At 39.5% G+C, this 27,673-nt stretch overlaps 1 protein-coding gene across 9 annotated transcripts in view; it reads left to right on the top strand.

Moving 5' to 3' along the window:
• RIMS2 (regulating synaptic membrane exocytosis 2) overlaps nt 1–13,891 on the top strand; it is a 590,231-nt gene extending 576,340 nt beyond the window's left edge. For 8 of the 9 annotated variants that reach the window (XM_060115826.1, XM_060115828.1, XM_060115819.1 and 5 more), the window contains 5 exons: nt 6,464–6,605; nt 10,181–10,293; nt 10,591–10,692; nt 12,056–12,195; nt 12,699–13,891. In XM_060115826.1, coding sequence (XP_059971809.1) covers nt 6,464–6,605; nt 10,181–10,293; nt 10,591–10,692; nt 12,056–12,195; nt 12,699–12,917 — 716 coding nt within the window. In that variant the 3' untranslated portion in view covers nt 12,918–13,891. The remainder of the gene's footprint in view (nt 1–6,463; nt 6,606–10,180; nt 10,294–10,590; nt 10,693–12,055; nt 12,196–12,698) is intronic. The other variant, XM_060115821.1, reaches the window with a different exon arrangement.
• The last annotated feature ends 13,782 nt before the right edge of the window (nt 13,892–27,673 follow it).

Here is a 27,673-nt window from a genome sequence, read left to right on the forward strand (position 1 = left end):
GGTCTTGCAGGACCAAATAGGTAAATAAATCAACCTCTTTATGTCCAGATGTAATATCTGCTGATGGGAAGTCATTTTTCAGAATCTACCAACCTGTCTTCAGCCTGTTTCCATAAATCACTTCCCATATTAACATCAAGAAAATATTGACTCTAAAGTGATTCTGTCTGCAAAAGGGGATGAGACTTTCCAGGTGAGAGCAAGTGGGAATGGGTTCTGTGGACCCAAGATTTGGAAAGAGGTCGCCCTGACTTTAAGTTAGGCATTTAATTGTGAGTCTCATCTTGGGGCTTAGGAGAGTTTTCCAATCAGTAGCAGAGAGGACCTTTTTTTTTTTTTAACATCTTTATTGGAGTATAATTGCTTTACAATGGTGTGTTAGTTTCTGCTTTATAACAAAGTGAATCAGTTATACATACACATAAATCCCCATATCTCTTCCCTCTTGCGTCTCCCTCCCTCCCACCCTCCCTATCCTACCCCTCTAGGTGGTCACAAAGCACGGAGCTGATCTCCCTGTGCTATGCAGCTGCTTCCCACTAGCTATCTGTTTTACGTTTGGAGGACTTTTTGATTTTTGTTGTCAAGTCACTCAAAGGATTTCGTGGTTTTCAGCATTGTTAGGGGAAACTGACACTTTGGTTGTTTATTTACTCAAGTGGCTTTCTTTGAATTTAGAGGGTGCCAAGCAAATGAGTCATCAGACTAAGTAGAGCAGAATAACAAGGACACCTCCTGTGTTGCTTTATGCTTGTGATCTTTTATAAGTCAAGAACTTGATTTTTACCTACAGGCACCTTCTCCAAATATACTTCGGCTTAAAATACCACACCAGAATGAGTGGTTTAAGAACTCTGCAACAACATAATCTGGGCGTTAGTTTTGTAGTTTGCTACCTGAGTATTTTTAAACATCTTTATATACACACACATCATATATATAAATATATGATATGTATGTAGTGTATATATGTATATATACTTTTAAAAATATATACTTTTTCTTATCATGGCTGTTGAGTTCTTACAGATAATTTCAGTTGTTCTACTCCTGTGGTCACAACGGTTATTTTTATAGATCTCCCATTAAAAAAATCTAAAGAATTACCTGTCATTGCTTGATAATTATCACAGGTTTTTACCAGCTTAAAACAACACCCATTTATTAGTTCACAGTTCTGTAGGACACATGTCTGGCATGCCATGACTGGGATCCTGCTTAGGGTATTGCATGGCTGAAATCAGGGTGTAGGCTGGTCTGAGTTCTTGTCTGGAGGCTCTGGGGGAAAGTCAGCTTCCAGGATCATTCAGGCTGTTGGAAGAATCCAGTTTTTTGCTGCCTGTCAGCTAAGGCATTGCTGACAGCTGCTCTCAGGTCCTTCCCACATGGCCCCCTCCATCTTCAAGCCAGGAAAGGTACACCAAATCCTTCTTGTGTTTCGAATCTCCCTGATTGACTTTTCTGGAACCAGCCAGAGAAAGCACTCTGCTTCTAAAGTTTTCATGTGGATGTGTTAGGCCAACCGAGATAATCTTTCTATCTTTAGGTCAACTGGTTAGTAACCTTAATTATGTTTGCAAAATCCCTCTTGCCATGTAAAGTAACATAGTCATGGGGGCCATCTTAGAATTCTGCCTACTATAGGCATTCTCTGTTATATAGATTCAGTTTTTAGGTTGAATAACATGACAGCATTCAAAACATTAAATGTGAATCACCATAATGAATTATATTTAGGTTAAATTACTTTTATTGTGAATGTGATGCAAAGGATTTGTGGTATTGAAAAATACATACTTTAAAACAGATAGCTAGTGGGAAGCAGCCGCGTAGCATAGGGATATCAGCTCTGTGCTTTGTGTCCACCTAGAGGGGTGGGATAGAGAGGGTGGGAAGGAGATGCAAGAGGGAGGAGATATGGGGATGTATGTATATGTAGAGCTGACTCACTTTGTTATAAAGCAGAAACCAACACACCATTGTAAAGCAATTGTACTCCAATAAAGATGTTAAAAAAAAAGAAAAATACATACTTTTAAAATAAGTCTATAAATATATCAGATAAAAGTACATTTAAAAGACGTATTTTAAAAAGCTATTATAGGGCTCCCCTGGTGGCACAGTGGTTGAGAGTCCGCCTGCCGATGCAAGGGACACGGGTTCGTGCCCCTGTCTGGGAAGATCCCACATGCCTCGGAGTGGCTGGGCCCGTGAGCCATGGCTGCTGAGCCTGCGCATCCGGAGCCTGTGCTCCGCAACGGGAGAGGCCACAACGGTGAGAGGCCCGCGTACCGCAAAAAAAAAAGCCATTATAAATGCTCAGCATATACCTAGAATTCTTTTGATTCCATCAGATGACAGGGAGTAGCCTTATCTCCTCAATATATGCTATTAATCATGGTCTTGGTCATTCATTAATGACACAAACTCATAGACTTTTAGAGCTAAAAGAGATCAGAGATCTTCTGGCACCCTCCCCCTCCTTTGTTTTTTGTTTGTTTGTTTGATTTTGCGGTATGCGGGCCTCTCACTGTTGTGGCCTCTCCCGTTGCGGAGCACAGGCTCTGGACGCGCAGGCTCAGCGGCCATGGCTCATGGGCCCAGCCACTCCGTGGCATGTGGGATCTTCCCGGACTGGGGCACGAACCCTTGTCCCCTGCATCGGCAGGCGGACTCTCAACCACTGTGCCACCAGGGAAGACCCCTCCTTTGTTTTTTTTTCATAAATGAGGAACCTGAAACTCGGAGAGGGATATGACTCCAAGAAGGCCATAGTGCCAGCTAGTCAGTGGTAAAGATTGGCCTAGAATACATGTTTTCTAATTTCCTTTCTGGTAGAAATAATAATAACAGTACCATTAATTGAAGATTTTCTATATAGCAGGCACTATCCTAAGCACTTTAAATATATTATTTTCCTCAACCGTCACAAAAATTATATCAGGTAGGCATTACTATTATCACTGCCATTTCACAGTTTGAGAAAGCTGAGTCACAGAGAAGGTAACTTGCTTCATGTCACCCAGCTAGTACATGATAAGAGTAGGGAATCTAAGAGAAACAGTTGGACACCAGGGCTTGACCTCTTCACCATTCTCTGCTCTTTCCACCCCACCAGCTGCTTCTAGCAGGGCCTTCCACATGTACTCATAGAGTTAGCTTAGTATCATCTCCATGGACAGCTGTCCAAGCTACCCACTGGTTATATTCTGACAACAAAATAGTGAATAGCAGAGAACTTGGAGTCAGGGAACTGTGTATAAACTCTGGTTCTGTCATTTTCTGTTTGGCTTCAGGGAATTGTGTAACCCGCTGGGACCCTTGGATACTGGATCTGTAAAATGGGGATTATGAGAGTTGTTCTAAAGAGGACACATGTAAAAAGCAATCTGTAAACAAAAGGATTACATGCTCATTGTATTGTTATTCTTTGCCAAATGGTGACTAGTTCTCATCACCCTGTAATAGTGGGTTTTCAAGTCACTTTTGCTGTGATAAGAGTCAGGCATTAAATGAAAACCAGTGGATTTTTCACACTGCAAAGGCCATGTCCTGAGACCTTTAGGAAGTCATGTTTTCTGTACTTATCCTCATTCTGCATTTTCAAACGTCACTGAAGTTGTATATCTCACTTGGTGGTGGTTTTTCATTCTTCATAGGCATTCTTCACAGGAAGTGAACGGTAAAGCTATACGGAGAGGCCAGGACTCAGCCATTGGCCTGGCTCCCTCACACCAGCCCAGCACCTTTCATGATTCCAGTTCACACCTGGACAAAATTTTACTACTTTTTTATTAATTTTTTTTGGAGTATAGTTGATTTACAATGTTGTGTTAGTTTCTGCTGTACAGCAAAGTGAATCAGTTATACATATACATGTATCCACTCTTTTTTAGATTTCTTTTCCCACATAGGTCATTACAGAGTACTGAGTAGAGTACCCTGTGCTATACAGTAGGTTCTTATTAGTTATCTATTTTATACATAGTAGTGTCTATATGTCATTCCCAATCTCCCAATTTATCCCTCCCCCACCCTTTCTTCCCTGGTAACCGTAAGTTTGTTTTCTACATCAGTGACTCTATTTCTGTTTTGTAACTAAGTTCATTTGTACCATTTTTTTAGATTCCACATATAAGCGATATCATATATTTGTTTTTCTCTGTCTGACCTACTTCATTCAGTTTAATGTGGCCTTTTGGGGATCACTCTCAAATGAAATCATAAATATTGAATGTATGGCTATCAAGGTCTACTCTTCATCCCCATCCTTTTTGTTATTGTTGTTGTTCTTTCATCCTCTTTGTTTTATGTATATGTGTATTTTTTGCTATACTGTTTAAAAGTAAGTTGCAAACATAACATTTCATGTCTAAACACTTCAGCATATGTATTTCCTAATGATAAGGAAATTTTTTATAATACATGCCACTATGTACCTAGGGAAATTAACAATTTTCTTATCCCATATAATACCCAATTCATATTCATATTTTCCCTACTTGTCCTACTATTGCTTTTAGTGTTTTGCTTTTAGGGTTTCTTTTTTTGTTGTTTTTTTTTTTCTTGAAAAGAAACCAGTCAAAGTATACTTATAGCATTTAATAGTTACACCCCCGTGATATTTTTAAAGCTGGAACAATTCCCCCACCTTGTTAGTTTGTTTTCATGATATTAACTTTAAGAGACTAGGTCAATTCTCTTGAACAAAATCCCATGCTCTGGGTTTGTCTGATTTTGTGTGTACGTATCCTTTATCTTGTTATTCTATCCTCTCTATTTTTGAAAACTTAGAAGTTGGTTGCAAAGACCTGATTAGAAACAGGTTGTGTACTTTTGTCTGGAACAACTTCATAGGTACTACAGTGATTGCCCCACTATTAGTGCTAAGTTTGCTCACTTGATTAAGATGATAATAGCCAGGTTTTCCAGTAGTAAAGTACCTGTTTTCCTTTAACAATTAGAACTAATTTGTGGGATGATTTTTTGGGCTCATATGAATATCTTTTTATCTAATGACATTAGCATCCATTGATGTGCCTTATTTGAATCATTTATTCCATTGGAGGTTGCCAACTGGTAATTTTAAAATTTTCTCACTTTTTACATATATTAACTAACCATTTCTCTGGAAGGAAGAGCCTTCCCTCATCAATGGGGGATGCTTTAGCTCCTCTCAGTAGTTCATATCAGTACAACATGTTTTACTATCAATTATCTAAAATAGGCTTAGATTATGGAACTGAGTTGTAGATCAGTGATAACATATTTTATATATACTTTTTAAAGCTTTTTGATGTACATTAAAGTTGGAAGTAGAGAAGACATGAAATTTAAAGCAGTGTTTCAAAATGGTGAGCAGATATTATAAGAGGTTTGATGGAAAGGATTTCCACAAGTCACTGTCAATATCACCAAATATTTATTGATCTAAAATAAAATTATTAATACCAGGCACTAAAAGAGCTTACCATATCCCAAAATACTAATGATATGAATAGTCAATGTGGATAAATATTTAGACCTGACAGGAAGTAAATTAATACAAGTAATTTGAACCATCCCCCTGTTGCTCCAGCTTTAGTCATCTCTCAGCTCCACATTCCAACATGCAAGGCCTTTGATACCTGGGGCTGTTTCTTGGATCCCAATCTGCCCATTTTTCAAGCCCAGCTCAAATCCCAGCTCCCTCTGTGATGCTCCTTCCTCCCTGTCCTCTGCAGATGGCACTTCGTACCTCTGTTACATCTGTGGTACTTGACTCAGTTTCCTGTTTGGTCTTCTAATTGGCTTCCATGAGCAAACCTCCTATTCAAACTGTTGAAGATCCTTAAGAACATGACTTTCCATGACCAAAAATTTTAAAGCTCTTTTTTCACATGGCATTGCTGGGTTTTGCATTCCTTATGAGAATCTCTCTGAAAGTTACGAACAGATGTGCAAGTGTTATCAGGCAAGGCTATCTCCTTAGTGTAGCTTTCTTTACTTTCTAATACTGATCACCCTGCAAAAACAGGTTTTTGTGTGAAAGTTAAAGCTAGAATTGAGGATTACTCACCACCTATTCTTTGGAAATAATGTGAAGGCCTACTTCTTTGACTATGACAAAAAGAAAGAAAAAAGAAACAGGCATAAATTAATCTTGATTTAAATATTACAATGAAAACAAAGCTTATTTTTTTACATAGCTTGAACCTTTTTGTTCCTTTTGTTACCAATTTGAACACTGTTTTAAATGAAAATAAAACAATGGTATTCTGTGCTTCTTGAAGATTTTTTAGAAAGTTTTTATCCCAGTCAACAAGACATGATTTGAAATACCTTTTCTCTCTTGTCTCCTTCATAAAAGCATTTTGTATTTATGCAGGTTTTTCATCTGAGGACCTCAAAGCATTGGCTGCTATTTTTTGTTACCAGATGATGATGACAAAACTATCACCCCTTTTGTTTTCTGTCCGTGCAGAAGCCAGTGGTAAAAAGCTACGGAGCACCGTGCAGAGAAGTACAGAAACAGGCTTGGCTGTGGAAATGAGGAACTGGATGACTCGACAGGCAAGCCGAGAATCTACAGATGGCAGCATGAACAGCTATAGCTCAGAAGGAAAGTGAGTGATGCTGGCTGTGCCGTGGTCTCCATGCCTTGCTGGAGACCTTCTTCTCTACCTCACTCTCTGTGCTTTCACCAAAGCTAACTCACATGCCCTATAGCACCATTTTAACTTTCACTGGCTGATTTGCTGTGAAGAAAACTTCTGCTTACCTGCCACTGAGAAATGTGACATATCTGGCTTTTTATATCAATGGAAATAGGTTTGGGGATAAAGTGTTTCAATTTAAGGGCAAGATGCTAAAATGTGACTGTCACAAATAGAAGTTTGCCCTACCTTGAAATAATACATAAAAGCACAGAAATAATAAGCACTTGTGCCCATGCCACATGTACAATGCTAATTTTTTAAATCTTTGCTCTAAGAGTTATTACTAAAAAATATAGACTATCGACACATACTTAGTTCCATCCAGTAACAAACAGTTTGGATAAATGTAACAGCCAAAATGAAATGCCACAAAGTTGGTGAGCCTTTCCTTTATGTAGTTATCATGTAGCTTTCCCTTGACACCACTGTGTCTGAGATATTTTTAAAGCATTTGTCAAGATTGTACAGCCCTGTCACCAACAAATTAACAATAATTAGCAACTGCAGATCGTAGATGGGTGCGTAAAGGACATTAATAGAGGAAAGTGAGGTTTACTGACCTCATCTGTCATCACCATGGAAGCATCAGGTGCTTAGGCAAATATGTGTAGTCAGTTCACAGACGTGAGGCCATCGAAGCAGCTGGCAGAGTGTTGATGATTTGCCCTAGGGATCATTTGTCTAGCACAATTATTACAAGAGATTATACAAGAGATTTATATGGTTTCCATACATTTATAAATAAGGTTATATGGGATATTTATGGAAGCATTAAAAATGTTCGGATTAACTGTATATTTGGGAATTAAGCTTGGGGGATGAAATAGATTTGACGTTAATCAAGGAAGTCTTAAAAGATGGAGAATCAAGTAAAAAAGAAATGTGCAGTGAGCACTCATCACTGCAAAGCACTGCGTTAGACACTGTTAGGGATATAAAAATGTTTAAACTATGACCCCTGTGCTCCAGGTGTTTATAGTCTTATTGGAGAAATGGGATGAATACTCATAAATTCATTCAACAGGTATTTCCATACCTTCTAGTGTTCTAGGCACTTTGCTATGAGTTGGGGATATATGTCATACGAGGAAGCAAAAATCAGTTGGTGGTTAGACCATAGGCTTTAGAATCATATAGGCTTAAATTCTAATCTGTTTTTTGGTGCTATAGAAATTTGGGCAAGTTATGTAATTTTTTTAAGATTCATTTTAATTAATTGATTGAGTTTAACAAGTACAGTATTTCAGGCATGGTTCTAGTGCTGGATATATATCAGTGAACAAATAAGAAAAAAAACCCTACCCTCATCAAACTTACAGTCTAACAGATAAGATGGACAATAAACTTGAAAGATTGTTCAAATAAAAGGAAAATATATAATATTTACTATATAATAGATTAGGTGGTGTAAGTGCTAAGGAGAAAAAGGTGAGAGAAGAGATGGCAGAGGTTAAGGGTAGGGTTTTATGTAGGTTAGACAGGGAAAAGGGAACATTTGATTAAAAATCTGAAGGAAGTTAGTGAACACATGAATGTCTGAAGGAAGAACATTTCAGGCTTAAGCAACGCTGAGGCTGGAGCTTACCTGGCATCAGTAGTGGGAATGGTGGCACTGGGGAATGAGGGCAGGAGTAGTAAAAAACTAGGAATTAAGATATGGGGGGCAGGGGTGGACAGGTTGTGTTGTCTTTATACATCATTGCAAGGACTTTGCTTTTACCCAGATCGAGATGAGAAACCAATGGAGGATTGTGAGCAGACGCCTGACATTATCTGGCTTCAGTTTTAACAGATCACTCTGATTGCTGTGGGAGTGGAGAGGAAGGTGGCAATGGGGAGATCATTCAGAAGGCTGTTGCAGCAATACAGAAAGAGAAAATGATGGCTTGGACCTGAGTGGTAGCATTAGTGAGGTCGGATTCTGGATGTGTTTTGACAGTAGAGACAATAAGCTTCAATAATGCATTTGATATGAATGTGAGAGAAAGAGTGTATTAGTTTGTTAGGGCTGCCGTAACAAAATACACAGAAACAGTACCACTTCAACAGCAGAAATTTATTTTCTCATAGTTCTGGAGGCTAGGAATCTAAGATCAAGGTGTCAGCAAGTTTGGTTTCTCCTGAGACCTCTCTCCTTGGCTCCCAAATGGCCACCTTCTCGTGTCCTCACATGGTCTTTTCTCTCTTCATGGATACCCCCGGTGTTTCTTCTTCTTATAAGGACACCAGTCATATTAGCTTAGGGCCCCACCTTTATGACCCATTTAACTTTAAATATCCCTTTAAAGGTTCTACATCCAAATACAGTCATACTGAGGATTACGGCTTTAATATTCAGTCCAGAGGAAAGACAACTCCAGGGTTGAGCAATTGAAAGAATGAAGTTGCCATTTAAGATAGGAATCCTCTGAGAAGAGCAGAGTTTGATGTTTTGTTTGTTTGGGGGTTGAGAGTCAGCTTGGGAGAAGCTGAGTTTCAATTGCCTATTAGACATTCAAGCAGGTAAGGCGACAGAGCGTTAGAATACAGGTCTGGGGCGCAAGTGAGCGGCCCAAGCTGGAGATGTCAGTCTAGGCAATATGAGCATAGATGGTGTTTAAAACCTTGAAACTGGATGAGATTGCCAAGGGAATCAGGACTTACAGAGAAGAAGTCAAAAGATGGAGCCTCCTCTATTTAGTGGTAAAATTAGCAAAGGAGACTGAGGAAGAATAGTCAAAGAGGAAAACCAGGAGGCTAGAGAGTCCAGGAAGCAAACTGGAGAAAGTGTTTCAAGGAAGAGGGAGGGATCAATTGGGTCAAATGAGGCTAATATGTTCAATTGGATAAGTCTGGAGTATTAATGGTCAGATTTACCACTGTGGCTGTTAGGTAACCTTGATCAGAGAAATTTTGGTGGAGTGGAGAAAAATTGAGGAAGAGAGCAAGGAAAAACTGATTCGATTTTCAAAGGAGAATGAGAGGAAAGAAATTGAAGGTGGTACATAGAGACAGCTCTACGAAGTTTCAAGGAGAGAAACGGGGTGGTAGCTGGGGAGGGAAGGAGGTTAGGAAAGGGATTTTTTTAAGGTGGAAGAAATAGCAGTGTGTTTGGGTGTTGATGGGAATGATCTGATCTGAAGACTTTCTTCATCGATAAAATGGGTTAAATAATAGAACCTCTCTCATAGTGCAGCTGAGAGATTCAGTATGCTAATGCCTGTCATGGAATAAGTGCTCAAAGTGTACTGAGTGCTATACATAGAAATCACAGTTCATGCCCTCCAGACAAGGAAAAGAAAGGCACATAAACAGAGGCTTGCAATACAGGACGAGGGCTGCTAGAGGATAAGGAGGGAGAGCGCGGTGCAGGTGCAGTGGGGTGGTTGGGATCCAATTAATGTAAGTAGCAAAATAGAGGTACCAACTGCTCCTGCCACGGAAAGGGGGCTAGATGGAAACAGGAGTCGAGGGTTTAATCCTCTGTGTTATTTTACTTTTAGTCTGATTTTCCCTGGTGTCCGCTTGGCCTCTGATAGCCAATTCAGTGATTTTCTGGATGGCCTTGGCCCTGCCCAGCTAGTGGGGCGCCAGACTCTGGCCACACCTGCCATGGGTAAGAATTTCTGTCATGTGATTCATTGTTTTTCTTTTAGATTATTGAAAACCACATTCTTTAATTTCATAGGATCTTTAACAGTATTATCAGGAATGAGTATCTTAGATTTAAACAAAAAACATTGACTAAATTTTTCCATTTTAATTTATATGCTTTTTAAAGTAAGGTATCTGATAAATTTTTAAATATATTTGAATTTGGGAAAAGATGTAGGAAATGATAAAACAATGTTAAACCAAGGTCTTTGGCACAAATATTTCTCTTACTGTTTGTTTCTTCCTCACACGCCATCAGGTGACATTCAGGTAGGAATGATGGACAGAAAGGGACAGCTGGAGGTGGAAATCATTCGGGCCCGTGGCCTTGTTGTAAAACCAGGTTCCAAGACACTGCCAGGTAAGAACAGAAGAGATTCTTCTATTATTGTTCATAAGCCACACTTTTCAATTCAGAGACTTTGTTTTTGATTAGATAATGGAAACTTCTCTCTTAAATGATCAAGGATACTAATAAATGAGACAGTTAAGTGGTAGTTTGTGTGTTTGTCCTGAGTGAGCACCCAGTGAGGGTGGCCAGATGGGGATAAGACAAGTCGTTAGATAAGCACATATGTGGTAGAAACCACTGCAAAATAAAACCTATCACATTCATTTTATATGACGTGTACATAAGAAGTTCTTGTTAGCTAGTGTTTTGTGTTATTCTTCAGTTTATCTGGAGCTTCTAAATTCTCCTTAAGAATCCTTAGAGTCCTGGAATTAGAATAAAAATAGCTACAGGCTCCCAAAGTAGCATAAGCCCATATGTGAAGGACATTCTAAGATTCTTACTTCCTGTAATGTATAGAGAGGCACCATTATAAGTTTTTATTGTGATGTCACATATTTCATACTGAAATGTCATAATCTAAGGTGCTTAGAGCCATGGGGAATGCCACAGATTCCAGATGTCTGATGCAGAGATGGAGAGAACATTGGATCTGATGTACAGAACAATTCGGAAACTTGGTTTCTTACCTCAGCACCTCCACTGACTGAACTGTAATTTTGAATCTCTAGTTTCCCTGTCCCTGCAGAAATTCCAAATTGTAATGTATGTTACCTATTGTACAACCTTGCAGTGGTGATTAAGACAGTTGTGTTCATAAACATCTTGGCGCTTAGTCAGCTGACTCTGCTAGAAAGAATCCTGCAGTTTGTACATGCATGAAAATGTTTTTATGAAGTCTGTCAGAAAAACTTCAACCCATGGTATTCATAATTAGTTGCCTCTTCCTGGCTAATTTGAACATATTACATCAAACCCCACTCCTGTTGTGTACCCACACCATCAATAAATAAACCCTTTTGAGTGATCAGTGATTTGTGGGGATGGGTGAGTAAGACAATATAATTTCGAGCACGTTTAATTAGATTTAAGTATTGACACATGAAAAACTGAGCGAGACATCTTTCTTGAAATTGTTAGGGAGTGGAAGCATTTCTCCTTTTCTTAATGCGGTTGTTCAAACCCATATAACCAGTTGATGGCAAAATAGTAATCAACTCAGAGGCTGTGTTAACATTACCTAAAACTACCTGAATGGCTGATAGTTATCTATTGTTTAGCTAATGATTTTGACGTAATGTGGAAAGGCCAGTGATTTTTGACCACTGGCTCTTCCAGCCTAAGATTAAGCTGTGGCAGATGTCACCCGTAAGCTGGGTGTTCCGTAACCATAGCTCATCACTTAACTCTCCTCTGTGTTTTCTTTCCCAAGCACCATATGTAAAGGTGTATCTATTAGATAATGGAGTCTGCGTAGCCAAAAAGAAAACAAAAGTGGCAAGAAAGACGCTGGAACCCCTCTACCAGCAACTGTTATCTTTTGAAGAAAGTCCCCAAGGAAAGGTTTTACAGGTATTTACTGAATTATATATTCCTTACCTAAGAAAGTGTCTTCATGGAGTCAAACTCTGTATCCAACATCTTTTCTTATCGCATCCTTTTCCATTCCTCACAGCTGAAATTCTTGGGAAACTTCAAAGTAGTGGCCAGTGCTATAAAGCTATACACACTAGGGAACTATCGATATATTCAATATCCTGTAATAAACCATAATGGAAATGAATGTGAGAAAGAAAAAAAAAGCTGTACACACTGTTGTTTCCTTTAAAGTGACTATAGACTTGTAAACCCCCATCACACATAAGCTCCCATCTTCCTTGATTGCTTATGATCTTAACACTCCTGTAAAGTTTTCCTAACGTACCTTCAGATTCTAGTAAAGACAACTATCCCAGTAATTAAATACAACTACATAACTTGATGTTTGATGTCAGCACATTAACTGAATGTATTTTAGTTTACAAGCTTTTACATACATGATTATACTGACATTGCTCTTTTAATTTTGCCAACAGATCATAGTCTGGGGAGACTATGGCCGCATGGATCACAAGTCCTTTATGGGAGTGGCCCAGATACTTTTAGATGAACTGGAGCTATCCAATATGGTGATTGGCTGGTTCAAACTTTTCCCCCCTTCCTCCCTAGTAGATCCAACCTTGGCCCCTCTGACAAGAAGAGCTTCCCAATCATCTCTGGAAAGTTCAACTGGACCTTCTTACTCTCGTTCATAGCAGCTGTAAAACTGTTGTCATAGCAACCAGCGTTACAAAAAAAAAAAAACCCCACAGGTCGCAAACCCTGGTAACACTGCATGCTTAATGTTGTGTCTTCTGAGCCTGTTTCTAGGGATACAAAGCGATCCTGTGTTCTCAGAGGAAGTTGCACACATTGTGCCCTAAAGAAGGCCCTCAGGTGAAAGAGCGGAGCTATGACGAACTATCAGGTTTGGAGTTCAATAACACTCACGTTTTGGTCCAATCTGAAGCCATGGATTAATCTCAAAGAATCAGTTTCATGCAACAAAAGCCCTTTTCAATGGCACCTTTATATTTTTATCGTTCCTTTTTCTTCATTTCTCTGACCCCAAAGTCCTGTGATACCACAGAAATGGAGCTATCCAGCCATTAAGCCATGTTACAAGTCAAGGCATGAAGTCCTAGGAAGCATCAGGTGAAAAGCAAGAGACCAAAGACTTGGTCCAGGACAAAAATGTCAGCCCTCCTCTGGACGGGGACGGGAGCAGCCAGTCCAACGTGACAGCGTGAACAGTGGCAGACTTAGAGCTCCAGCAGGCATGGCACTCACTAATGCCAAGATGAGTTGGACTCTGAAAGACAAAATTCTGTGGCTACACTGTACTGAATGAAATTAAAGAAACTTTTTTTTGCATGGACACAGATTAGCTGAATACTTAAATTATTTTCTTGGGGCTGCAACTTGCAAAAAATAAAAATAAAAATCAGCCATTTTCAACAATTTATATTATTTTTAAAAATAAATTTCACTAGTGCATGGTTTTAAAAAAGGGAGAGAATGCAACAGGGTGATACAAAGACACACCATGTTTATTCTTTAAAGTAATCATAGTCTGTGTTTTGGCAGACATTACAGAAGAAAATACTTTCTAGAAAATACTTAAAATTCTCTTCATGTGACAAATAAGTATAACATATTCAATTTATTTCCATGTTAAATATACAAATCTTAAAGTTCAATATGTGCAAAGTGTTCACATCTTTCTTCCTCTATCTCACTTTTCTTCTTCTCTCTCTTTTAAGCTTTTATTTTCTTTCTCCCTACCAGAGTGAACATTATGCTAAAAAATTACAAGTTTCTGACCTGATACTCTCTTATACCCCATGTTTGATTCAGAGCTGTAGATGCTTCTGAATCTCTGAATTTCTCAAAGGGGGAAAAAACTAAGAGCTTTCTTTATTTCAAGCATGTTGAAAAGGATTTTGCAACATGACTTGGGAGTACATTAGAGTAAGTCAGCATGTATTTGATAAAGAAGATATTTGAACTTTTGCAATTTATTGTACAGTGCATGGTAATTTTATTTTCATCTTCAAAGTTCAGTTTACAGGAAAATCCTAAAATCATGTGGCCATTGTAATGTCTAATAAATTTGTTTTTAGCACCAGCATTATTCATACAGGGGTTAAAGTATTATTTCTAGAAGGTCTTAGGTTTTGTGTTTTGTTTTCTAATTAATTAAAGCATAAAGCAATTCCTTTAGCCAATTTCCATTTACTATGTGAATAGAAACACTGCTAAGAATTTGGAGCCCTGAAACACAAGGCTGTTTATTAATTCATTTTTCTGTAGTAAAATTCAATTTTTCACAAATTATATTTCTAAAGAAATATAGCAAACATAAATTTGCAACAGATAATTTTAAAGCTCCAATTTTTAGGTGACTCAAAGAAAGTCAGTCTGCCTATTAACAGTTCTTTGATGCCATCACCGAAAGTCTGCACACAAATCCCCAAAATCAAACCCCTGCCTTTGGTTTTACAGACAGTTTTTACCATTGGGTGGTGCTGCAAGGTCAAATTTCTCTTAAGTTCCCCGACTTAGGAGAAAAGTCACCGAGTAATGTAATAAACCACCCATACTTCTTTGTTTCTTTCTGTGCACTTTGATAACACATTCTTATAGATGGATTTTAACTTCTTGCAACAACTTTTGAAATCCACGTACATACCATTTGTTTAAGGCCACGCACAATAATTGCTCTCTTGTGTTCCTTTTTAAGTTCAGTGTTGACCATTCAAAACTATCATGCTTGATATGGTGCAAAAGTTAAAAATGAGTATCACTAAAAATGCCTTCTCTTTATGTGGTGCAATACGAAATACACCGAGACTGTGTCTTGACATTCTGAGACCTACGATGGACCCAGGTAAAGTTGAAAAGAATGAATAAAACTCTACTGAAATAATTTAGACACTTGTGTACCAGCAACAATTGACTTAATAGACCTATAGTGTCTATACTCTCCCTTAGAATAAACGTTTACCATTTTCCTGATACTAAGATGCAGTCACATAATCTTTTGTGCATATTCCTATATAAATTATTTCTAATTTTAATAAGAAGGACATGACTGTATGGAATATTTGTACATACCTGTCATTATGCAGTATTTATTTTAATGTTGGTGTATTTTTTTTTAATTTTCACATGTCTGCACCTCGACTTGTGGTTTAGTCATGTAAATAGCACTATTCCAGTGACCATTGCTGCCCTGTACATAGTATGTTTTAAAAGCAAAGGGAATTCCAGTTGGAAAAAAAAAAGGGCAGATTAGTCCTGTAATGAACACCAACTAATGTAAAACTCAAATTCATTCTCGTGATGGTATTTAACACTTTAAATAAAACATTTTCTTTGCAGACGTTGTATGCATGGCCTTCTGACTTCTTCCCACACATTCCCAAGCCTGCTACAGCCCATTCCCTGAGCCCGCACATGATTTAAAGACAATGAAATCATCTTTCCTGCCTCTCCATGACAGAAGCAAACCGCTGGTCTTAGCAGATAGCCCTCAGTAGAGCACTTCTTTAAAATGCCAAAGGATTTCGGCTCACATCATTGCAAGTGGTTGCTTTTTAAAAAGATTATTGCAGATTGAGGTGCTTTCTGATGAAACGACTCAGCAACTCACAGATTTAAATGAGTGAGATTTCTGAGTCAGTGTGGCCTCCACGGACAGCAGTCAACGAGAATCACGCACAGGCTCTGCCATTCCCTGGTTGGAGATGGCGAGGGTGACAGTTGACACTACACTATGTGTTTCCACTGATGTGTCAGCTCAGCTTTGGGGGGGACTGGGGTGGGGTGCATTTTCAGTTGGGGACACACACGTGGTAACCTGACATGGAGCAACTGATATATAACAACCTGCCCAGAGACTGGCTTCTGTCACGTGAGTATGAGTGGAGGAGACTCCATACCCTTCTAGGGTGGTTCCTCAAACTGCGAGAAAGAACCCCAGCAGAGTTCCAGTGGAAGTCCTCCCCGGCTCTAAATTTAAGAGCGAGTTTGATTCATTAGAAATCCAATTGAAATCCAAACCTAGTTCTCTCTCCATGCCTCGAACCAGCCATTTCTTTCATTTCCAAGGACTCGATTCCAGCCCAGTCCCCCATATCTATCCCCTGTTTTCACTATTTAATATATACTCTCTGCTCTAGCAAGCTATTTCTTTGCTGTTCATACACTCCTAAAAATCTCCTTGCCTTTTTTATATGCCCTCTCCTGAAAAGCCCTTCTACTTTCTCAGAAGTAATCCATGTTGGTCCCTTCCTGCAATTCCTGGCTCAGGACTGAGCTCTCCTATAGCAGTTCCTGACTAAACCCTAACCACGTGGCTGCATCGACGCCAACACCTTCACTTTCCCAGGAACTCCAGACACCGAGGGTCCACAAGCAAAGATGAAGGACATGATGGTCACTATCATGGGGGCTGTGGGAGAATTGGCCAAGAAATCACCAAAGCTGTCTGTCTGTACTGACTTAACCTTTAACATTCTTGGCATAAAAATCACATTCTCTGCATGTTTGTCTCCACTCACACAGCTCATGATGCCTCAATATCCTCTAGCATCCATGGACTGAGTGAACAGAAGTTCACACATCCACCTTTGGTTTGTGAAATGTGTATTGAGAAGCAGTGTGTAAGAGGGAATAAAAAACACAAACAAAAACAATCTATGGCACTCAAATTCTTCACATGACTTAAGTCACTTAGTCTCTCTGGCAATCATTTCTTTCACCTGGGAAATAAGGAGTTTGAGTTAAACACTCTTCCATCATTAAATCAACACTTTGACTAACTTATAAGCTCCTTCAAGGAAGGAACCATATATGGTTTTTTTACCCCCTCTTTTGTATCCTCAGTGATAAGAACAATGCTGGACACATAGATGTTCCATAAATATCTGCCAAATTAATGAATAATTTAGTCCTTGCTATTTTGAGACACTATTTAAGGCATTGTAGTGAACAGAAAAAGCATGGCCCTATCCCCATGGGACTTTAATTCTACTGAGAAAGACACACATTGGGTAAAAAATTACAAGTAAGGTAACTTTCCAAAGGGGATAAAAGCTATGGGAATATACAGCAGTGTTTTAACCCAGTCAAGAGAGTCGAGGAAGGCTAATATCTATAAAAATGAACAGGAGTTAAATATATGGTGATGGTGGCAATGGGAGAGGGGAGTTAGGTGAAGAATATTCCAGGCAGAGAGAACAGCAGCTGAGAAATTTGAGGGTAGGGAACTGTAACTCTACCACTTAGTACTGTGTCTAAAGCAAAGGTGAGTTCATATGAAGTGCTTATGAGTGAACAAATGAATAAACAATACAGATTTCTGCAGCCTAAGCTATTTCTGAACCATTGAGGGTTTCCTTGAGAAGATAGTTTTAACTTAAACTTGATGTGAGGACTATTCATCAATAGTCATCGGTAAGGGATAATCCTCTATTTAATTATATTTAAAATGGTTCTCAGAATGCTCCTCAGTCCTTAATCCCATTCAATTGTTAGATCTTTGAACATAGGAACCATGGTCTAGAGCTCTGTACCCAGCATAGCACCTAGCTCAGCACTAAAGCACATTACAGTTGCCGAATACACAGACTTAACAGTGAATATCCCTTTCAGATATTCTCGGAAAGATTGTGGTTATCAACTTGGAAGATTCCCGAGTCCTAAAATTTATGTTCATAGTTTGTATACGGTGGAGTTAGAAGCACCAGCTTCCTGTCATTTTGCTTTGAGGTAGGGGACTATTTTGTTTAGTATGCTTCCTTTTCTGATCTATCTATAGTGTTCCCAAGAGACCTGCCATTTTCTAACTAGTCCCATTCTTCTGGCTTCAACTGATGGTGGTATAGGTGGTGCAGACTCCTAAAATGGGTCAGTCTGTACCCTTGCCTGTGAAGATGTGTTATTTTTTGCCTTGATACCAAAGAGGCAGTTCATCTCCAGTGACAGAAACTATTAGATGGGGGGAAAAAAAAGGCCAGGAGCTGTCAGTGGCTGTATTTTCTGATATATGATGGAAATTGGATTAAGGAAGAGAAGAACGTCAGCAAAGCCAAAGTGGAGGCATGAATTGAAGAGAGTCCTGCAGGTTTCATGTTCCTGGTTCTGTTACCACTGAGGATCAGCTGCATCTTTGCTCTTCCGAGAGAGCCCATACATTCAAGCTCTGGTTAGTTGGGTGCCTGCTATATGAAGTCACAAGTCCTAATTAATACATTTGGCCAAGGACAAGGCTGATGGAATCATAGAACCTTGAAGGAGCCTTTGAGGTTACCTAGGACAATCTCATAGCATTAAGAGAAACCCTGAAAGGTGGCCATCAAACCTCTGCTTGCAAGTGGCTGGAGAGATAAATTCAGGAATATCGCTCATTCCATGGTCTCTAACAGACTCTCCTTTCTAGCACCTAACCTAAATCTCCCTTCTGGAATTTTGCACTTCCTGGGCTCAGTGTCACCAAGTCCAAGCTCATACTGCTCACCACACAACAGGCCGATAAATCAAGAGATGAGTTGTTGGGGCAAGGAATAGCGACTTTATTTGGAAAGCTGGCAGACCAAGAAGATGGTGAACTTGTGCCCCAAAGAACCATCGTGCCTGAGTTAGAACTCAGGCTTCTTTTATACTAAAAGAGGAGGGAGTAAAGTCAAACACTTCCTGGTTCCGGTCTACCTCCATAGGGGATGTGTTAATTTCTTCCTGCCTGCAGTCATTCACAGGTGGGCCTGGTCAGAATGTTTCCTGTGAGCTAAACAAAGGTTTTTTTAGCTTAATGCTCATTACCTAGGAGGCAGGGTTCCCAGAGATGGGCCACTATGTATAATTTAAGCTTATAGGCAACATACTTTTAGTGATTAACTTGTAATAGAATACAAAGGTTCTTTCCTATTACAATTCCTGACTGCCAATGTCCACTCCACCAACTTGTGGGAAAAGGACGAAGACCGCTCTGGCTACTTCCGGAGGTGACAAACGTTCCTTAGAATATTTAGTCTGTCCTTTTTTATATCTACAACCATCTGAACCTGATGAAGCCCGTTAGCACTTTGTTGTCTAATTTGTAACTGAACTTGGGTGTTTTGGTTCCAGTTCCCAGTACATATACTAAATTCCTGTGCTATTTATTTAGACAAAATTAAACAACTTGGTTGACCCTTCTCCAGCTACAGTGAAATTCCCATCTACTTCAGTTAGATAGGCAGACCTGTTGGAGGCAAACTCATGAACAGAGATTAGTATAGTGCCCAAAGTTTCAACATCACTGGCAACTGCTAGGTCTTTTAAGGCATCTATAGATTCTCTCACCTGGGCAGACGCCTGGAATGGCCTACCATTCAGTGTTTCGAAGGGACTTAATTTAAGCCTGCTACTGGGAGCCACTGATCCCTAGCAGGGCAACTGGCAAGGGCTTATCTCAAATTAAATTAGTATCCATTTTCTCAGTTTTTCCTATTGATTGTGGTCTCCAGGATGAATGTAATTCCAATGCCTTAATCCAAATCAGGGGATAATTTCCTTAAGAAGGGCTTTAACCAATTAAAGGATACTGATTTTTAAAACTAATAACTTAAAACTGCCACACACAAAACAAATGGTCCACAAAAAATTCTCCTTTTTCTGAAGGTTTTACGATGAATTGTTATTAACCAGTCTTTTACAATGAAACTTAAATGGCCAATTGAGAAGAACTGTTCTGAGACCATCTTTGACCACTGATTAAGACTTGGGTGGTGGGTATAATATTCATTTTAACCTTCTGAGCTTTCTGGGCAGACTTGGTGACCTTGCCAGCTTCAACTGCCTTCTTGTCCACTGCTTTGATAACACCTATAGCAACCGTCTGTCTCATGTCACCACCAGCAAAGTGGTCCAGAGCAGAGTAGTTAGTCAGAGAAGGTCTCAACACAGTGGGCTTGCCAGGAACCATATCAACATCACAAGAATTTGGGGCCATCTTCCAGCTTTTTCCCAGAATGATAATCAATCTTCTCCTTCATCCCAGCAAACTTGCAGCTCATTCCCCACTGTCAATTTTACCCAGGGCTCCGGGTGTGGGGAATTAGGTACCAAGTCCAAGGGAGCCCCAGGCCTCTTCATTCATCAGAGTGTTCTTCTCTTTCTACCATGTGAGAGGCTCTCGTCTTATTGTGTTTCTTCTCATGATTCAGCCTAGGGCAGTCTGTTTTCCAATGTTCTTCCTCCTTACAGTAAGTGCATTGTTCCTTACTGTCGTGGCTTACCTCTCTTCAGGTTGCTTGCTTTCCTGGAATCCAATGCCACTGCCAAAAAATGGCATTTCGTTTTGCATCATCTTTCTTGTATTTCCCTGTTGAACACTTTAAAAGCAGCATCCACAGCTGAGTGCCAGGGGCCATGTGACTTAGGAAGCAGGGCTGAAATCTCTCCCAGTGACTGAGTGAGCCACAGTTTTACACCTGTGCCACCAGCTTTGTAAATTCAGCGCCTGTAGGACACCCAGTGCTTCTGCCACTGGGACAGGTCTGGCCTTAGCAGCTGTGGGCTTTGCGGGCACGTGCAATGTGGGGGCTTGGCCAGGGTCTGGGCTGCCTCCATAGCCTTCCACGTTGGGTCCAGGTGTGCAACTGCTGTGGTCCTAAAACCTGACTTCAGTGGATCTGTGCTGGTGGCCTTGTGAAAATGATGCCTGAGGGACACTAGGGCCGAGTGCTGGCATTCCCAATTGAGGTGGGGCCAAGGGCAGTGCAGACAACAATGTACTTTGTGAGCCCACACAACAGATAAAAAGGTGACACAACAGTGCACACTCACTGGTGAACAACTCCAGCGGAGGAATACCCAGGGGCTCCTTTCCCAGTGGGTACACTCCAGTCCTGCCTATCTCATACTGAAGCTCAGAAACTCAGCTCAGAAATGGATTGGGGGCTTCTACTCCAACAACTAAGGAGCAGACCCTGCCCCTGACAGGGCAGTGACAACCACAGAGCAAAGAGGAGGCCCCATTCAATATGCAGTGCAGGCTCTGGTCACCAAAATACCAGTCACACCTCCTATTAAGGGGATAATGGCCAGCATACACTGAGGAAAGAGGCAGCAAGCATCCATAATAAAAACAGCCCTTGCACCAAAAAGTATTAAACTCACGCAGGCTACACAGGGATGCTCCCACATAAAAATAACCCTCCAAGACCACAGTAGTTAATTATTTCTTCTAAACTCACAGAGTAGGAGAAATATAAGGGGAAAAAATGAAGAAGCAGAGGAACCACTCTCAATTAAAAGATCAAGAGAATTCCCACGAAGGAACAAACAATGAAACAAACCTCTTCAGTCTAACAGACACCGAGTTCACAAAGGAGGTAATGAAAATACTGAAGGAATTAAGAAAGGCTATTGACAGGAATGCAGATTACTGTAAAAACAAACAAACAAACAAACTAGAAACTATAAAGAGGAGCCAAGAAAAATTAGAAAATTCACTCGCAGAGACAAAAGCTGACCTAAAGGCAATGATAGCATGATGAATAATGCAGAAGAATGAATAAATCATATGGAAGATAGCATAATGAAAATCACCCAATTAGAACAGCAGACAGATACCCAAATGAAAAAAAAAATGAAAGAACATAAGAGACCTATGGGATAATATAAAGCATGCAATCTATGCATAATAGGAATCCCAGAAGGAGAAGACAAAAGGGGATTGAAAATGTATTTGAGGAAATTATGGCTAAAACATCCCAAACCTAAAGAAGGAAACAGATATCCAGGTACAAGAAGCACAGAGGGTTCCAAATAAGATAAACTCAAACAGACCTACACCAAGACATATTAAAATTAAGTTGGCAAAAATTAAAGAGAGGATTCTAAAGGCAGCAAGAGAAAAACAAAGAGTTAATTACAAGGGAACCCCCATAAGGCAATCAGCTGATTTCTCTATAGAAATGTTGCAGGCCTGAAGGGAGTAGCAAGATGTATTCAAAGTCCTGAGGGAAAAATCTGCAACCTAGAATATTCTACCCAGCAAGATCTTCATTTAGAAGGAGACAGAAAGAATTTCTCAGACAAGCAAAAATTAAAAGAATACAGCAATAAAAAACATATCCTAAAGGAAATATTAAAGGTCTTCTCTAAAAAGGAAAGAAGTAAGAATCTATAGGAAAGAGAAAATCACAATTGGAAAGTAAATCACTTAAATAAGCCAGTAGAGAGATTTAAAAAAAAATCTGTGAAAGAGATGATAACCACAATGAACAGCAAAAGGATGAACAGAAGATATAAAGAGGACAAAGTCATAAAATGTGGGGAAGAAGAGTAAAAAAAAAAATTGTAGAATTTTTTTTCTATAATGTGTTTGAGCCTATATGACTATCAGTCTAAAGCAAGTAGATACAGAAAGGGGTTAATATACTTGAGAAAACAAGGCAACCATAAATCAAAAACATATAATAGATTCCAAAAAAACAAAAAGAACATAAGCATAATACAAAAGAAAATCATCAAACCACAAAAGGAAAACGAAGGAAAAAAGAAGAAATACAAAATCAATGGGCAAACAAGGTTTAAAACGGTAATAAATACATATCTATCAATAATTACCTTAAATGTTAATGGACTAAATGCTCCAATCAAAAGACACACAGTGACAGATTGGTTAAAAAAACAAGAGCCGACAATATGCTGCTCCAAGAGACCCAGTTTAGGGCAAAGGACATGCATAGATTGAAAGTGAGGGGATAGAAAAAGGTGTTTCATGCAAACAGAAATGAGGAGAAAGCAGGGGTTGCAATACTCATATCAGAAAAAATAAACTTTAAAACAAAGGGCATAAAGAAAGATAAAGGACACTATATAATGCTAAAAGGATCAATACAAGAAGAGAATTTTACACTCGTCAACATATATGCACTTAATATAGGAGCACTGAAATACATAAAACAAATACTAACAGACATAAAGGGAGAAACTGATTGGAAAACAATAATAGTAGGAGACTTTAACACCCCACTGACATCAATGGACAGATCTTTGAGACAGAAAATCAGTAAGGCAACAGAGATCCTAAATGATACAATAGAACAGTTAGACTTTATATTTTCAGGACAGTACATCCAAAAAAAGCAGAATACACATTCTTTTCAAGTACACATGGAACATTCTCTAGGATCGACCACATACTAGGCCACAAAACAAGCCTCTAAAAATTTAAGAGTGTAGAAATTATTTCAAGCATCTTTTCTAATCACAATGGTATTAAACAAGAAATCAACCACTAAAAAAGAAACAAGAAAAAAACCCCACTCACATGGAGACTAAACAACATGCTACTAAAAAACAAATAGATCAACAATGAAATCAAAGAAGAAATTTTAAAATATCTTGAGACAAATGACAATGAAAATTCAACCATATAAAATCTATGGGATGCAGCAAAAGCAGTTCTTAAAGGGAAGTTCATAATGATACAGGCCCTCCTCAAAAAACAAGAAAAATCTCCGATTAACATCTTAACCTACCACCTAATAGAATTACAAAAACAAGAACAAACAAACAAAACCTAAAGTCAGCTGAAGGAAGGAAATAAATAAAATAGAGGTTAAAAAATGGAAAAAAATCAATAAAACCAAGAACTGGGGAGGAGGAACCAAGATGGCAGAATAGAAGGACGTGCTCTCACTCCCTCTTGTGAGAACACCAGAATCACAACTAGCTGCTGGACAATCATCGAAAGGAAGATACTGGAACTCACCAAAAAAGATACCCCACATCCAAAGACAAAGGAGAAGCCACAATGAGATGGTAGGAGGGGCACAATCACAGTAAAATCAAAGCCCATAACTGGTGGGTGGGTGACTCACAGACTGGCGAACACTTATACCACAGAAGTCCACCCACTGGAGTGAAGGTTCTGAGCCCCACGTCAGGCTTCCCAACCTGGGGGTCTGGCAACGAGAGGAGGAATTCCTAAAGAATCAGCCTTTGAAGGCTAGTGGGAATTGACTGCAGGATTCGACAGGACTGGGGGAAACAGAGACTCCACTCTTGGAGGGCACACACAAAGTAGTGTGCACATCAGGACCCAGGAGAAGGAGCAGTGACCCCGGGGGAGACTGAACCAGACCTACCTGCTAGTGTTGGAGGGTCTCCTGCAGAGGTGGAGGGTGGCTCTGTTTCACCATGTGGAAAAGGACACTGGCAGTAGATGTTCTGGGAAGTACTCCTTGACATGAGCCCTACCAGAGTCTCTCATTAGCCCCACAAAAGAGCCCAGGTAGGCTCCAGTGTTGGGTTGCCTCAGGCCATACAACCAACAGGGAGGGAACCCAGCCCCACCCATCAACAGTCAAGTGGATTAAAGTTTTACTGAGCTCTGCCCACCAGAGCAACAGTTGGCTCTACCCACAACCAGTCCCTCCCATCAAGCCTCTTAAGATAGCCTCACCCACCAGAGGGCAGACAGCAGAAGCAAGAAGAAATACAATCCTGCAGCTTGTGGGAAAAAAACCACACTCATAGAAACATAGACAAGATGAAAAGGCAGGGGGCTATATACCAGATGAAGGAACAAGATAAAAGCCCAGAAAAACAACTAAATGAAGTGGAGATAAGCAACCTTCCAGAAAAAGAATTCAGAATAATGGTAGTGAAGGTGATCCAGGACCTCGGAAAAGCAATGGAGGCAAAGATCAAAAAGATGCAAGAAATGTTAAACAAAGACCTAGAAGAATTAAAGAAAAAATGAATAGAAGAATTAAAGAACAAACAAACAGAGATGAACAATACAATAACTGAAATGAAAAATACAACAGAAGGAATCAATAGCAGAATAACTGAGGCAGAAAAACGGAGAAGTGAGCTGGAAGACACAATGGTGGAATTCACTGCTGCGGAACAGAAAAAAGAAAAAAGAAGGAAAAGAAATGAAGACAGCCTAAGAGACTTCTGGGACAACATTAAATGCAACAACATTTGCATTATAGGGGTCCCAGAAGGAGAAGAGAGACAGAAAGGACCAGAGAAAATATCTGAAGAGTTTAAAGTTGAAAACTTCCCTAACATGGGAAAGGAAATAGACACCCAAGTCCTGGAAGCACAGTGAGTCCCATATAGGATAAACCCAAGGAGAAACATGCCAAGACACACAGTAATCAAATTGACAAAAATTAAAGACAAAGAAAAATTATTGAAAGCAGCAAGGGAAAAACAACAAATAACATACAAGGGAACTCCCATAAGGTTAACAGCTGATTTCTCAGCAGAAACTCTACAAGCCAGAAGGGAGTGGCATGATATACTTAAAGTGATGAAAGGGAAGAACCTAAAACCAAGATTATTCTACCCGGCAAGGATCTCATTCAGATTCCATGGAGAAATCAAAAGCTTTACCAACAAGCAAAAGCTAACAGAATTCAGCACCACCAAACCAGCTCTACAACAAATGCTAAAGGAACTTCTCTAAGTGGGAAACACAAGAAAAGGACCTACAAAACCAAACCCAAACAATTAAGAAAATGGTCATAGGAACATACATATCAATAATTACCTTAAACGTGAATGGATTAAATGCTCCAACCAAAAGACACAGGCTTCCTGAATGGATACAAAAACAAGACCCATATATATGCTGTCTACAAGAGACCCACTTCAGATCTAGGGACACATACAGACTGAAAGTGAGGGGATGGAAAAAGATATTCCATGCAAATGGAAATCAAAAGAAAGCTGGAGTAGCTATACTCATATCAGATAAAACAAACTTTAAAATAAAGAATGTTACAAGAGACAAGGAAGGACACTACATAATGATTAAGGGATCAATCCAAGAAGAAGATGTAACAATTATAAATATATATGCACCCAACATGGGAGCACCTCAATACATAAGGCAACTGCTAACAGCTGTAAAAGAGGAAATCGACACTAACACAATAATAGTGGGGCACTTTAATACCTCAGTTACACAAATGGACAGATCATCCAAAATGAAAATAAATAAGGAAAGAGAAGCTTTAAATGACACAATACCAGATAGACTTAATTGATATTTATAGGACATTCCATCCAAAAACAACAGATTACACTTTCATCTCAAGTGCACACAGAACATTCTCCAAGATAGATCACATTCTGGGTCACAAATCAAGCCTCAGTAAGTTTAAGAAAACTGAAATCATATCAAGCATCTTTTCTGACCACAATGCTATGAGATTAGAAATGAATTACAGGGGAAAAAAAGTAAAAAACACAAATACATGGAGGCTAAACAATACACTATATAACAACGAAGTGATCACTGAAGAAATCAAAGAGGAAATCAAAAAATACCTAGAAACAAATGACAATGGAGACACGACAACCCAAAACCTATGGGATGCAGCAAAAGCAGTGCTAAGAGGGGAAGTTTATAGCAATACAATCCTACCTTAAGAAACAGGAAACATCTCGAATAAACAACCTAACCTTGCACCTAAAGCAATTAGAGAAAGAAGAACAAACAAAACCCAAAGTTAGCAGAAGGAAAGAAATCATAAAGATCAGAGCAGAAATAAATGAAAAAGAAATGAAGGAAACGATAACAAAGATCAATAAAACTAAAAGCTGGTTCTTTGAGAAAATAAAATTGATAAACCATTAGCCAGACTCATCAAGAAAAAAAGGGAGAAGACTAAAATCAATAGAATTAGAAATGGAAAAGGAGAAGTTACAACAGACACCGCAGAATTACAAAGCATCCTAAGAGACACAAGCAACTCTATGCGAATAAAATGGACAAGGTGGGAGAAATGGACATTTCTTAGAAAAGTATAACCTTCCAAGGCTGAACCAGGAAGAAACAGAAAATATGAACAGACCAATCACAAGTAATGAAATTGAAACTGTGATTAAAAATCTTCCAACACCTCCTCCTCCTCCTCCTGCTCCTGCTCTCTCAGGCTTCGGGCTTCGGCTCTGGTGCCAGCTCCAGCTCCTCCCGGCCACCCGGGGCCAAGGCGACAAGAGGTTGTAAAAATCCATGTGGGACGGCCCCGGGGCGAGCATCGGAAAATGGAAAAATTACTGGTTGAACCAGAGAGCTGTCACCTTATAGAAGTTGTACCTGGCTGTGATTATAAAGCTGTGCATTCAGCATTTCTTGAATGGACTGTGAGCCAATGTATACTGATTAGGATGGTCTTCATGTAGGAGACAGGTTTGTCAAGGAATATACCATGTTTGATTCTAGAGGACTGACTGTAAAAGCAGATCTCATTTATTCTGAATCCTGGGCATCATGACTGGGGTGTCAACGACTTTCTTCCCAGAAGGCTCCAGAATCTTTTATACATCAGAAATACATCTACACGTGGAACAGCTCCTACAGAACACACACTGAACGCTGGCAGAAGACCTCAGACCTCCTAAAAGGCAAGAAACTCCCCACGTACTGGGTAGGGAAAAGAAAAAAGAAAAA

Source organism: Mesoplodon densirostris, chromosome 13 (assembly GCF_025265405.1).
Source record: "Mesoplodon densirostris isolate mMesDen1 chromosome 13, mMesDen1 primary haplotype, whole genome shotgun sequence".
NCBI lineage: Eukaryota > Metazoa > Chordata > Mammalia > Artiodactyla > Ziphiidae > Mesoplodon > Mesoplodon densirostris.